Source organism: Gekko japonicus, unplaced genomic scaffold, assembly GCF_001447785.1.
Source record: "Gekko japonicus isolate JY-2015 unplaced genomic scaffold, Gekko_japonicus_V1.1 scaffold1868, whole genome shotgun sequence".
In the NCBI taxonomy this organism is placed as follows: Eukaryota; Metazoa; Chordata; class Lepidosauria; order Squamata; family Gekkonidae; genus Gekko; species Gekko japonicus.
The window spans coordinates 354,208-365,996 of NW_015164247.1; the positions used below are offsets into that span (position 1 = coordinate 354,208).

Below are 11,789 nucleotides of genomic sequence, written 5' to 3' on the forward strand. Positions count from 1 at the left end.
TCTCCCCCCCCCCCCCCCCCCCGCAAGCCATTCCTCTTCTTTCTCCCCCTCAAGCAAATACCCCCATCTTTCCCCCCCCAAGCCAATCACCCCCTTCTTTCTCCCCTCCTTTCCCCCTAACTTTGAGCCCGACAGTGGTGGCAGTGCCTGGGAGGCCGAGCCAGTGCAGGCTCAGCCATAAAGTCCTCGCCACTCCGTCCCTCTTTGCTCCCAGCTTCCCAAAAGCGGAAACGCCTGTGAAGGCCTCGTCACTAGGAAAGCCGTTGCTAAGGGCAGTCACATGCTCAGAACAGTCACTTTCCAAGGAGAGAGTGGGAGGGGGAGAGAAAGCTCCTCGTCATTGGTAAGTCCGTTCTCGGCGCATGAACAAAAAAAGCTGTTGTACTTTTGGGGGGGATTTAAGTATCCCCCGTATCCTTTTTTTAAAGTTTTTAGATTTTTCTACACACCTCTTTCCTTTCTTCTTTCCTTCTCTTTCTTTCCCTCTTTTTATCCCTTTTCCTTCTCCTTCTTTCCCTCTTTCCTTCCTTCTTTCCTTCTCTCTACTCTCTCTCTCTTTCCTTCCCTCTTTCCTCCTTCTGCGGCCCAACTCTGCGGCCCAACTCTCTTCATTTCTCCCCCCTCGCAGGCTGGCTGGGGAAGGGGAGGCTTTTGAAGATGCCTTCCCCCCCTTTCTTGCTTTCCCTTCTGACACTACTTCCGGTGATGTCAGGGGCTGTGGCATATGCTAATGAGCTATTATGCTAATAGCCTAGTGGCTCATTAGCATACCTTATGCTAATGAGCTCCTGCAGCTCTTTTTCTACGAAATGACCTCTGGTCACCAGCATGCTCCAGACAAATATCTCAATCCTTCATTCATTCGTTCATTCGTTCATAGACCTTTATTGGCATATCATTAGTCATAAGGTATATAAAACATTGTATCGTAAAATTAAAATCTAAGATTCCATACAAATTTAGTACAATCAAAATAGTACTATCTAAAATTTTGTACCTTAAGAACTTCGGTAAGAAACTTGGCAACAGCATTAGTGATCTCAGGGATCGAATCATTCAAGAGAAGTTGACATTTTAACTTGTTACTCAAATAAATTTTAGGATGAAGCAAACTTAGAAGGAATTTTCTGCGAGGTAGCTCATACAGGGGGCATTCAACAATTGTATGCTCAATCGTGTCCAGGGAGTTAAGATCACAGGGGCACAGCCGTTCTTGTTTTGGGATTTGATGATATCTGCCATAGAGTATTCTAGAGGGAAATGCGTTAACCCTGGCCAGAAGAAAAGCTCTACGATGAAGAGGGATGTCGAGATTGTAAAAATATTGGGGCATCTTGCCTAAATGGTTAGAGAGGCCAAGCATGGTAGGTGAACAGATATGAGGTTGCGTAGGGAAATATCTCAATCAAAGTTCTTGTGGCAGCCATGTGCCCACAACATGGACTTCATAATGTGTGAACTGGCCATCCGTCTGCATCTAATAAAATGCAGAATATTTATTTACTAACAGCTCATTGATGATTCAGTTTTCCTCACTTTTAAATTCTTTTTTTTAAAATACATCTCATTATATCATATGGATAAAAGAACAATAAAGAATACAAACATTATTTGTTTTGATCAGAAATTTTTCCTTGTTATATGAATGGCAAGTGACTTCATGATTTACCATAAAGCAGAGAAAACATTTATAAAAACAGAACAAATGTAAAGTTTTATCACTGATCATTACTGAGGAAGATAGTGTGAGATTCTTAAATCACAGCTGGAACAAACATAATTTTTTTCCGAAATCAGGCACACTTACTTCTGTGGTATAAGTTTGATCATGTTTGATCATTTCACTGCTGTGCAAGGTCCTCACTATAGCAAAGTCAGGTGTAGCAACGGCTCCTCTTTCACAGCTGTGGGTGTATGTATCTTCACCTTGTGACTGATCAATATCGAGACCTTCTTGAACCAATTCTTCATCTTTGGTGTTTGAGACCTTTTTCTTTTTTTTCTGCTTCTTGGTTGCATTCTGTCCATCAGCGTGTGCTTTCCTTTGTCTAAATTGAGCAAGCTGTATATAAAAGAAAATCTTGTTAGGGTGAAAGTTTCTCTCTTTATTGCAAATGACACTAATTATCGGGGTTTATAGATTGTGCTACATAAACCTTCAGAGTAACTGCTAATGAAAACTAAGCTGGAGGTTACTGTCCTACATCCCAAATATCCCTGGATATAGTTCGATATGAAAATATTGTCACACGGCCACATGTAATATGATCAGTACATCAGTATGTGGCATAATCAGGTGATGTGTTCAAACGTTATACTTAACCAGTATCCTACCTACTTTAAAAGAGATCACCAAGAATCTCACATCTTTAAAACATATATTTAGATCACGAACACTGATCTAATATTTACCCATTTTGCATTCTCTGCCCTCATCGCATTTCTTATTAAGCATCATACTAAAGTATTATGAAAAGTATTTCACTTGGTACAAAGTTGAACAACTTTATTAGAGTTCATAATGTTAAAGTAATGACTCTATCTCTAAATAATTTCAAATGCACAAAAGTAAATTCTGTAACTGTCTAACAGAAGATAGAAGGCAAATTATCAGACACCCTACCTTGTAGCAAAACATGCCTATGAACAAAAGTCGCAGGTGAGCCAGACAAAGAACAGCTGAAAACCAATTACCACATAAGCTATTCAAATACTGTAAGTCAATGCCTTTCACACAGCTTATCACTTTTAATGAGATACAAGTGGATTTTCACAACTACATCAGCACAATACATTTTTCATAGCAGAAAGCAAATATAGCCTCCTTGAAGAAAGCTACATATCTACTACTTGATTAAACACTGGAATACCTTTGAAAGGTTTGTCACCATCTGAATAAACAAGTTTATTTATAATGTACAAAATAAACATGGGCACAAGCACCAACCTATCTTATAAATACCCCCAAAAACCCAAAACCATGCCTTTTGGAAAACAGATGCCAAAAGTCAGTATTATCTGCCCATATAATACAATAATACTGTGTTCATGATATTCACCAGTCCAGAAAGCCAGGCCTCCATTCAACCTCTTCATTGACACTCAGATGACTCGAAAAGGATTCAAACTTTTGACAAAAAAAGAAAAAAGAAATCTGTCTTCCCAGTTGCTGTAGGATGGAATGTGAGTGGTTTTTCTTCTATTTATCAGCCAACCTCAAACTAGCAGAAATGCCACCAGAGGGCTACTGTATTTGCAAATCAGCCACAACATGCTGCACAGCGAGCTACTTTTGTCCTTCTTCAAGTACAGACTTTCCGTTTCCCCAGCAGGAGACTCCAGCCTCAGGCCCTTGACGAGACGCTGACACACCGGCATATGGCTCCTGCTCCACTCACAGAAGGACCTTGGGATTTGCTGAGCCAAAAATGTTCACCAGCATGTTTAGCATTTGTTTCCTCCTGCTCTTCTTCGCCTCCTTAATTAGCTTACCCGATTAACACAGCCTTTCTTACTCTACATTAGCAAGCATTTATAAATTTACTTATAAATGCTGGAAACCCTAAATATTTCATTAATATTTTAAAATCGACAACAAAAGGCACCCACAGGACTAGAGATTGTCTAATTATCCTTCCTGACAATTTCTTGCTAACCTCACCAAGCTCAGGTAAGCAACTGAAAGCTAAAGAGACTTATCTTCTTAACAGAGGAAAGAATGGCTTTCAGTTCCCTTAGCCTTTTATACAGCCAGTCCAGACATCCAACAACTGCTTAAGGCTGCAAATCTTCCCACTTACATATCCATAAAATATTTTAATGTGTAACATTATTTTTAGTAAAGAAACACATTAAAGTAACTATGACTAATGGACAGATGCAAACTTTTATCTTGGATTCTCAGGAGAAAAAGGTTTATGTGGCTAAATAATCAGAATATTCTAAACTTCTTGATGAGACATTATGAAATCCCAAGCACACAGTACATATCTTCCATTTTAAGATACCATACAAAGGCTCAATAACTTTCTAATTAAATACAAAATCAGCATGGCTCTTTGAAAATAAAAAGCAGTAGATTTGTTTGAGAAGGAGCCCTTTGGAATGTACAGAGAGCTTTCCATTGACCCCCATCAGTAGGCTTAGCAGGTTCCCACTGGGGGTGGGGGATCAGCCACCCCCACCTCCCATTGCCTACAACAGCTTGTGCAACCAGCAGGAGAAAAATAATATTTAAAAGAAAGGCATTGGTAACATTACTCCCAGGGAACACCCAGAAGTGATATCAGTGCCCTCTAGGAATCACTGCAAACTCTGTGCTTTCTCTACAGATTTTCCAGTGATCTCTAAAGAGGTGTGAAATCCCCAACAGTGCCCCCGGTGTTCGCCCCCAAATTCCTACCTGGCAACCCAACCCATCAATGTTCTAAAGACTATGTGCTAAAGTCATCTTATTCACTTTGAATACTGAAAACTTCCAAAGATGGCTTGAATACTATTTTATCCCCTGCCCAAATATTTTGAAAGAATTGCCAGAGTGGTATCCCACAGCATATGTTCAAAGGGTAAAAGTTAGTTATTAAAAAGGGGAACCTAGAAATTCAACGGCACTTCGAAAGGTAAAAAGCAGAGAATATCTTTAAAATGTCAAAATGTAACTAAATGAGAAAGGCAAATATTACTACATTGACTAATGTCAGATACACACCCAGCAAGGCCCATTATATGCATTTCAGTCCCTTTCTTTGTTTAAGGTTAAAAAAAAAAAAGTCCAGCCACCTATATATTATTTTTAATCAGGGCTCCCAAGTACTTACCTTAATTCGGCGGGGGATGTATAGTTCTTCGCAAGACCATTCCCACGGGGGAAACACAGGCGCTGCACTATTCCGTCGCCCAGATGTGACGTAGGCACATAGCTGGGCAACGGAATAGTGCAGTGCCTGTGTTACAAGCAAGAATCTTCTGGCGGGGAAGCATGTGTCCCCCGCTGGTTCGTAGGTAGGTACTTGGGAACCCTATTTTTAATGCAGCGCAGTAAATAAAATTGTGCCCAGCAATAGGTCTTGCAAACTAATCATTTTGATTAAGCATTCTGTATTCCTCGAGCATAAGAAACATACTTCAGAAAGAAAAAACAGATCACAGGATGTACTGCTAACAACTAGACTAATAACGGAATTCCAAAGCCTGCTTCTAGAAATATTTAGGGTGGTAAATAAGCCCTACACTGGTATACCCTGTATTTGGAAGCTGCAGCTGCACCTCAGAGCTGTCAGGCCAGTGTAATATCATCAGCAAATAAAGCTGGGCCTCATCAGGAGTGTGTCAGTTACAGCAAGGCTCAGCCAGTTTTCTAAGCCTCTCTGCCCCTGGTCACATCCCCAACACTGGCTCAATGTTATGCCAGCAAGAAATTTGATGTAGCTTTGAAGAAAATAAGTTCCTTCCTCCAAATGGTGGGGAAGCACAGTGTACTTCACACAGGTAAGCAAGGAACGTGGAATTCTGGTCTCTAACTGTAACTACTGCAATTGTTTCCTCATGCCCCACATCTACTTACTCTGTGTACTGCCTGAACAACCTTGTCTTCTTCAACAGCTGCTAGCAGTTAATATGCACAGTGCAAAGGTGGGGGGAGTACACATATGCTGGAGCCTCATCATCTCACAGTCAGCATAATGCCATGCCATTACAACTTTCCCCCCAGGAACTCGGGGACACAGGATCCACAACCACATCCCTTGGTGACTGCCAGCAACATCACTCTAGCCTTCACTAATGCTAGCCAAACACTTATGATGTCTACTGCCTTGCAGGATCAGAGCCCCATGAAGAAGCAATAGCAGACACAGCTCCAATGCAACTCCCTCCAAAGGAAGGTTAAGTTCGGTTTCCCCTAACATGTGGAAACCCCCAAAATAGATGGAGGAGATGAAGAGCCTGCATGAACACCACAAGCATACCTTTGCAGTGCACTTGCTCTTTGCTGGTACAAGACATCTTTATTCATTACTGTCATTTACTACCTTCAATCTCTGTGGAATGGGCACAGGACCTGGTGCTACGATGGTGATGAATCGGGGTTTAGAACAGGGCTGTCTGGCATTTCCATGGCTAAATATTAATGGTTCCTGCAATGTGCAGGACCGATATTTTGGTAATGTACATAGAATAACTTGCTAGTTCACCAAAACAACCAGAGATTCTGGCACACATAAGGTTAATCAGAAACACAGACTGTCTCTAAATATGCCAACCTCTGGTCACATACAAAAAATTGCTGACAATCCTTGCACAACTTTCAGTAATTATTTCACTTCATGTCTGCTGTAAGGAACAGGTGTGAGTCCAGTTGGCATGGCCAGTCAATTACTCATCTGCTGGACGGTTATCTACTTTGAAACTCTGCCTGACTAGTATTCAGTTTCCAAAAGCAATACCAATGTGGCACTGATTATATCTTTCACTGTAAAACAAAGTATGCAAAAGCACACCCCAAGAATAAAGCAAGACATGACAGCAAAATGCAAAGACCTGAATCAAAGTGTACGGTTTATTAATATAAGCAGGTCCTGGATGTATTCAAACTCTTCCACAAAGCATCACATGCTGAAATGGAGGAGAGAGAACCTTTGCTCCAACCACTTCCCTCTCTGATTCCTCCACTTCAGTTTCTCCTCTTCTCCAGCTGCTTTCAATTCTCACTCCAACTGGATACTGCACTGTTTGCACAAACACCACTGCAACAGCATGACAACGAAGGTTGGGAATTTGTTCTTTTATATAGCAGAATAAATATTTCACATGTATTCAACAGAACAACAAAACAAAACAAAAACAGTTAAATCTTGTGGGGAAATTTGGGGGACGCAAGAATGAAACAAACAGTGCAATCCTAGACAGAGTTACTCCATTCTAAATCCACTGAAGTAGTTCTGTACAGGCTTGTGCTGGAAGTGGTGTTTCTTTCTCCACAACCAATCATACTAAATTAGACAGATAAGTATGCTTGGTAAATCAGTAAGTAAACATAATCTGGATTAGCCTAGCCTATAAAACAAGTGATAAAGATGCACAGCATGAGTGTGTTTGTTTGCTGGAAGGTGGAATTAACAGGATTTCAGCAGTTTCAGTGAAGAGGTTGCACATCGCCACATCGGTCCAAAGCATAATCCAAAAACTATGTAATGTCTTTTATTAGGACCAGTCAAAATGACACAAAACACTATTCAAGCTTTCAAGTTCTTCAGACCTACTCTGACAGCAGTGCAGAATTATGGTTAGATTTATTTATTTATTATTTCAATTTATATCCCGCCTTGCCAGACAAACTGGCTCAAGGTGGCGACACATAGCACACTGGAAACATGTATAATGTAGCCCCCAAATATCTCCAATATGCACAAATGTTACCCAGTACCCTTGAAGAGCCAAGGTCCCATCTCCAGCTTCTGCATAAATACTTATACTGGAATATGGGAACACAGTGATTAGATGTAAAAGCAACTTTGCACGGAAGTAAATCATTTGCAAAATGCTTTAGTTCTGTTTCCCAAATAAAAATTTGAAATACACAATCTAGCAGTTATTAGTGAAATAGATCCAGTTCACATACTAGTTATCTAATCAAGCTTTACTGGGTAAATACGGTTTGTTTTAATCATAAATATACAGAAAACCACAGTCACTCTACACCATCTGTGTTTTCTACACAGGAGCTAATTATAAATGTTGCAAGCGCATGAAACGCCAGCAAGGGTTGCAGGAATCTCCAAGCAGTGCTTGTCAATCAAGTAACAAGCCCTAAAGTAACAAGCTCTTAAATATGAGGTGAATGAAAAAAGTCAAGCCTTGATATAAAAAATAGATTATCTAGTTATTAAAATAAAAAAATAGCATTTGACAAGTAGAAGACTTGAGTGAGGACTCACGGGAGGGTAAAAGAAGAGTGTGATTACCCCCACTTCTCTCCCTCTTGGTTTTTCTTTTTCCCCTCTAGGCAGCCTCTGTCCCCACTCACTCACCCTTTCTTTCCCCATCTCCTCCCCTTTTCCATTTTACTTTTTCATCTTTTCTGCTACTCCCTGCTAAAGCTTTACTGTCTTTCCATCCTATGTTTTGTTTTGGCTCTCCCCATCATATCTTTGGCTCTCTGCTTGCCTCCCCCCCCCATATTGCCAGGTTTCTGATCTCATCTTGCTCCCCCTCCCCCATGATTGGCCCTCTGCTCTCATCTCACCTTCCCATCATCGTCGGCTGTCTGCTTGCCTGGGCCCCTATTGTTGGTGCAACATTCACCTGCTTTCCCCCCCCCCCATCCTCAGCAGGGCCCTTGCCCACTCCCCCCAATCCTTGGCACAGTGCTTGGAGCAGCTCTCAGAGTCTGCTGTGGACAGGCCCAGAGCAGCTCCTGGTGTCTGCCACAACTGCCAGCTCTAAAGGTGAGCACATTGTCTGCACATGCACAGAGAATGCTTTATTAAATTTAATCCCCCAATGTACTTTTTGAACATTTCAGATTTTTCTGCAAACATGGGGGGGGGGGTTTCCCCAAGCTTGCAGAAAAATCTGTTCAGCATCAGATGGGGGACAGATTTCACTATTAGATATATATAAAGATATAAAAAGCCAACTATTTTATAGGACTATCATCTGCTATAACTTGATCAAAAATAAACAGTCAACGAAGTTAAAGTCAAGGGCAACATTTAATAATTTGTTTGACATTTTTTTTACTATATCAAACAATATTCCAAATGCGAAAGGAAATTGACTTGTCACTTCCACAACACATTCTGTCCTTCAACTTCAACAGAACTGTGCAAATATAATGGGAACCTCATGAGCACAGAGGCAACTCTGCAGGAATCAAACTTCACAAAGTATGTCAACAAAGTGTCTAGAATCAAGCTTATACAAGGGTTGTAGAGGGGGAAAAAAAGAAAGTGTACAACTAAGGAACAAAGGTCCGAGTACGATCCAGAGAGCTACTCATACATTCACAAGAATTTCAGTGTGCACAAAGGAGCTTTGTATTTATTAATTAAAACATTTATACCCCACCTTTCCTCATGGTTCAAGGTGGTTTCCCCCACAGCAGTGCCTTCTACCTCACTGAAATCCAATTAATAATCATGCAAATAAATAAAATATATCTAAAATTCTGAAGAGAAACTAATATACTTCTAAACAAATGGCTATTAGTTTACAGATGATTATGTAGACATGACAGCTAAATCTTAGGGTACTTAAAACCAGTGATTTGAGCTGTGAACTGGCAAGACAAAATAGAGAAACCCCAAAATTTGGAAAAAATTCAAAATCTAAAAACCTAACATTTTTTAAAAAATGATAAAAGGAGCACCTGTAGCTTTAAGCAATGGATTCCCTCAGTGGCTGCCGCTAGGTAACCACAGTATTCCAGGCTTGGTTCAGTCAGTAAAAGGCAGAGGGAGGTGGCAGGACACTTTCCAGGCCTATTTTGGCCTTTGAGGGAGGACTCATTGGGGCCAGGCCTGGGTTAAGGTTGCCAGCACCAAGTTGAAATATTTCTGGACATTTTGTGGTTGAGTCTGAGAAGGTCAGGGTTTGGGGAGGGGAGAGGCTTCAACCAGATATTATGCCATAGAGTCCACCTTCAAAAGCAGCCATTTTCTCCAGGGAGACAGATATATGTTGTCTGGAGTTCAGTTGTAATTCCAGGAGATCTGAAGGTCGGCAACCCTTAGCCTGAAAGCAACCTCTGGGTGACTTGATACCACCTGACTTGTATATCTCAATTAGACCTGGCTGCTTGCTACTCTTCAACAGCAGCTACCCTATGAAGCAGTTAGAGCTTCAGAGCAGGGTCTGATGAAACTAGGGCTGCCAAACCGCGGCGGGGGATCCGTGCGTCGTCGCAGGATCACTGCCGCGGGGGGACAGCGATCAGCGTTGCACTGGCGTCGCCAGGATGTGACGCTACACGTCGCCCTGGCAACAGGACTCCAAACAGCCTTGTTGCCAGAGCAACGCGTAGCGTCACATCCTGGCGACGCCGGTGCAACGCGGATCGCTGTCCCCCGCGGCAGCGATCCTGCGACGATGCACGGATCTCCCGGCGCGGTTTGGCAGCCCTAGGGGAAACCCTGGTTCGAACTCCCATCTTGCTGCAGAAGCTCACTGAGTGGATCATGGAGCAGTCACATTTTCAGCCTAGCCTACCTCATAGGGTTGATATGCAGATAAAAAAGAGGAGAATACTGTGAGATGCTTTGGTCTCCACTGTGGAGAAAGGCAGGGTATAAATGAAGTAAATAAACAATAAATACAGCTGAACATGGGAGGAAGATAAAAGGTAGGTTGGTAGATGGCTGAGAAGGAAAGAATGAGGCAGGGAAAAGGGAGTGGATATGGAGATTGCCAGGGGAAAGAAAAAAGGAAATAGTGTGGGGAAGGGGATACAGGGGAAAGTGATGTGCCACCCCACAAATCCTTGAGGTTTCTTACTATGCAAGTGGGCCTGCCCCAGTGACTGGCCCCACACAACTTGGCCACAGTGTGCCTAGGCAAAGGCTGTCAGAGGAGAAGAGAGGGAAACCTTAAGACAGAGGAGCAGATATAGGTTGGTTGGCTGTTGGGTGGGAATGAGATAGGGTTGCCAACTCCAGGTTAGGAAACTCCTAGAGATTTGGTGGTGGAACCTGGAGAGGGTGAGGTTTGAGGAGGGGAGAGACCTCAGAGGGGTATAATGCCATAGACCCATCCCTCCAAAGCAGCCATTTCCTCCAGGGGTACTAGGATTGCCAGGTGGAGACTAGAGATCAGTTCCCCAGTCAACACAGATCAGTTCCACGGGAGAAAATGGCTACTTTGGAGGGTGGACTATGTGGCATTATACCCTGCTGCGGTTGCTTCCCTCCCCAAACCCCATCTTCCCAAGTCTCCACTCCCGAATCTTTAGGAATTTCCCAACCTGGAGCTAGCAACCCTATGGGGATCTGATCTCTGCAGTTTGGAGATCTGTTGTGATTCCAGGAGATCTCCAGGTCCCATGTGGAAGTTGGCAACCCCAGAAGGAGAGAAGGAAGCAGGCAAAGGGGAGATGCTATGGGGGTTTTCAGGAAATGGAAAGAGGAAATAGTGGGGGAGGGGTAAATGAGATGTATTTATTTCCACAACGGGCCTTATTCCTAGTATACATATATTTAAAATGGCTTGTGTTCTTCAATATAAGGGCATAAGATGTAAATTTTGGTTAAAAGATCCTTTACCACTCTAATACTCTGATGATAACCTGGTAGTAAGCTCCCCCTTTAACAAAAAGTCCAATGATCAGAGAAGAAAGAGACTTACTGGGAACAGATGTTTCATTCCCTCCAGATGACAAAGCTTTGTATTATCTCAAATCTGTCTACAATTGATTTCAATAGCTCACTCCCATCCAACACTGTGCTTTGATCATGACAGAAATGAGTTCAAAAGTCCTTATGTTCACACAGCTGGGAAACAGCAGACTTTCTAGTTCCAGACATCCCATGGGTCTTAAGACTTCAGGATGGCAGCAATCATTTTCTTGTTTAGAAACCAGGATTGCATACCATGGTTTAACCCTGGTTTGTATGTAAGAGAATAAACTGCAGTTTCTTGTGGTTTTGACATCATAAGCAACCTTGAACTCTGTGAGGAAGAAAGGTATCTACTAACCGTTTAAAATAATGAAGGTAAACGACAAACCAGAGTTTATCCAGAACATGAAGTCTTCATTTTTTTAAGTCTAATACAAGGTGTAGAAGAAGGAGGAAAGA

At 42.1% G+C, this 11,789-nt stretch overlaps 1 protein-coding gene across 5 annotated transcripts in view; it reads right to left on the reverse strand.

Annotated features, from left to right (window-relative positions):
- AKAP9 (A-kinase anchoring protein 9) overlaps positions 1–11,789 on the reverse strand; it is a 143,049-nt gene that overhangs the window by 122,203 nt on the left and 9,057 nt on the right. For 4 of the 5 annotated variants that reach the window (XM_015408640.1, XM_015408637.1, XM_015408636.1 and 1 more), the window contains exon 2: positions 1,808–2,062. In XM_015408640.1, coding sequence (XP_015264126.1) covers positions 1,808–2,062 — 255 coding nt within the window. Of the gene's footprint in view, positions 1–1,807; positions 2,063–3,059; positions 3,279–11,789 lie in introns of those variants that run through there. The other variant, XM_015408639.1, reaches the window with a different exon arrangement.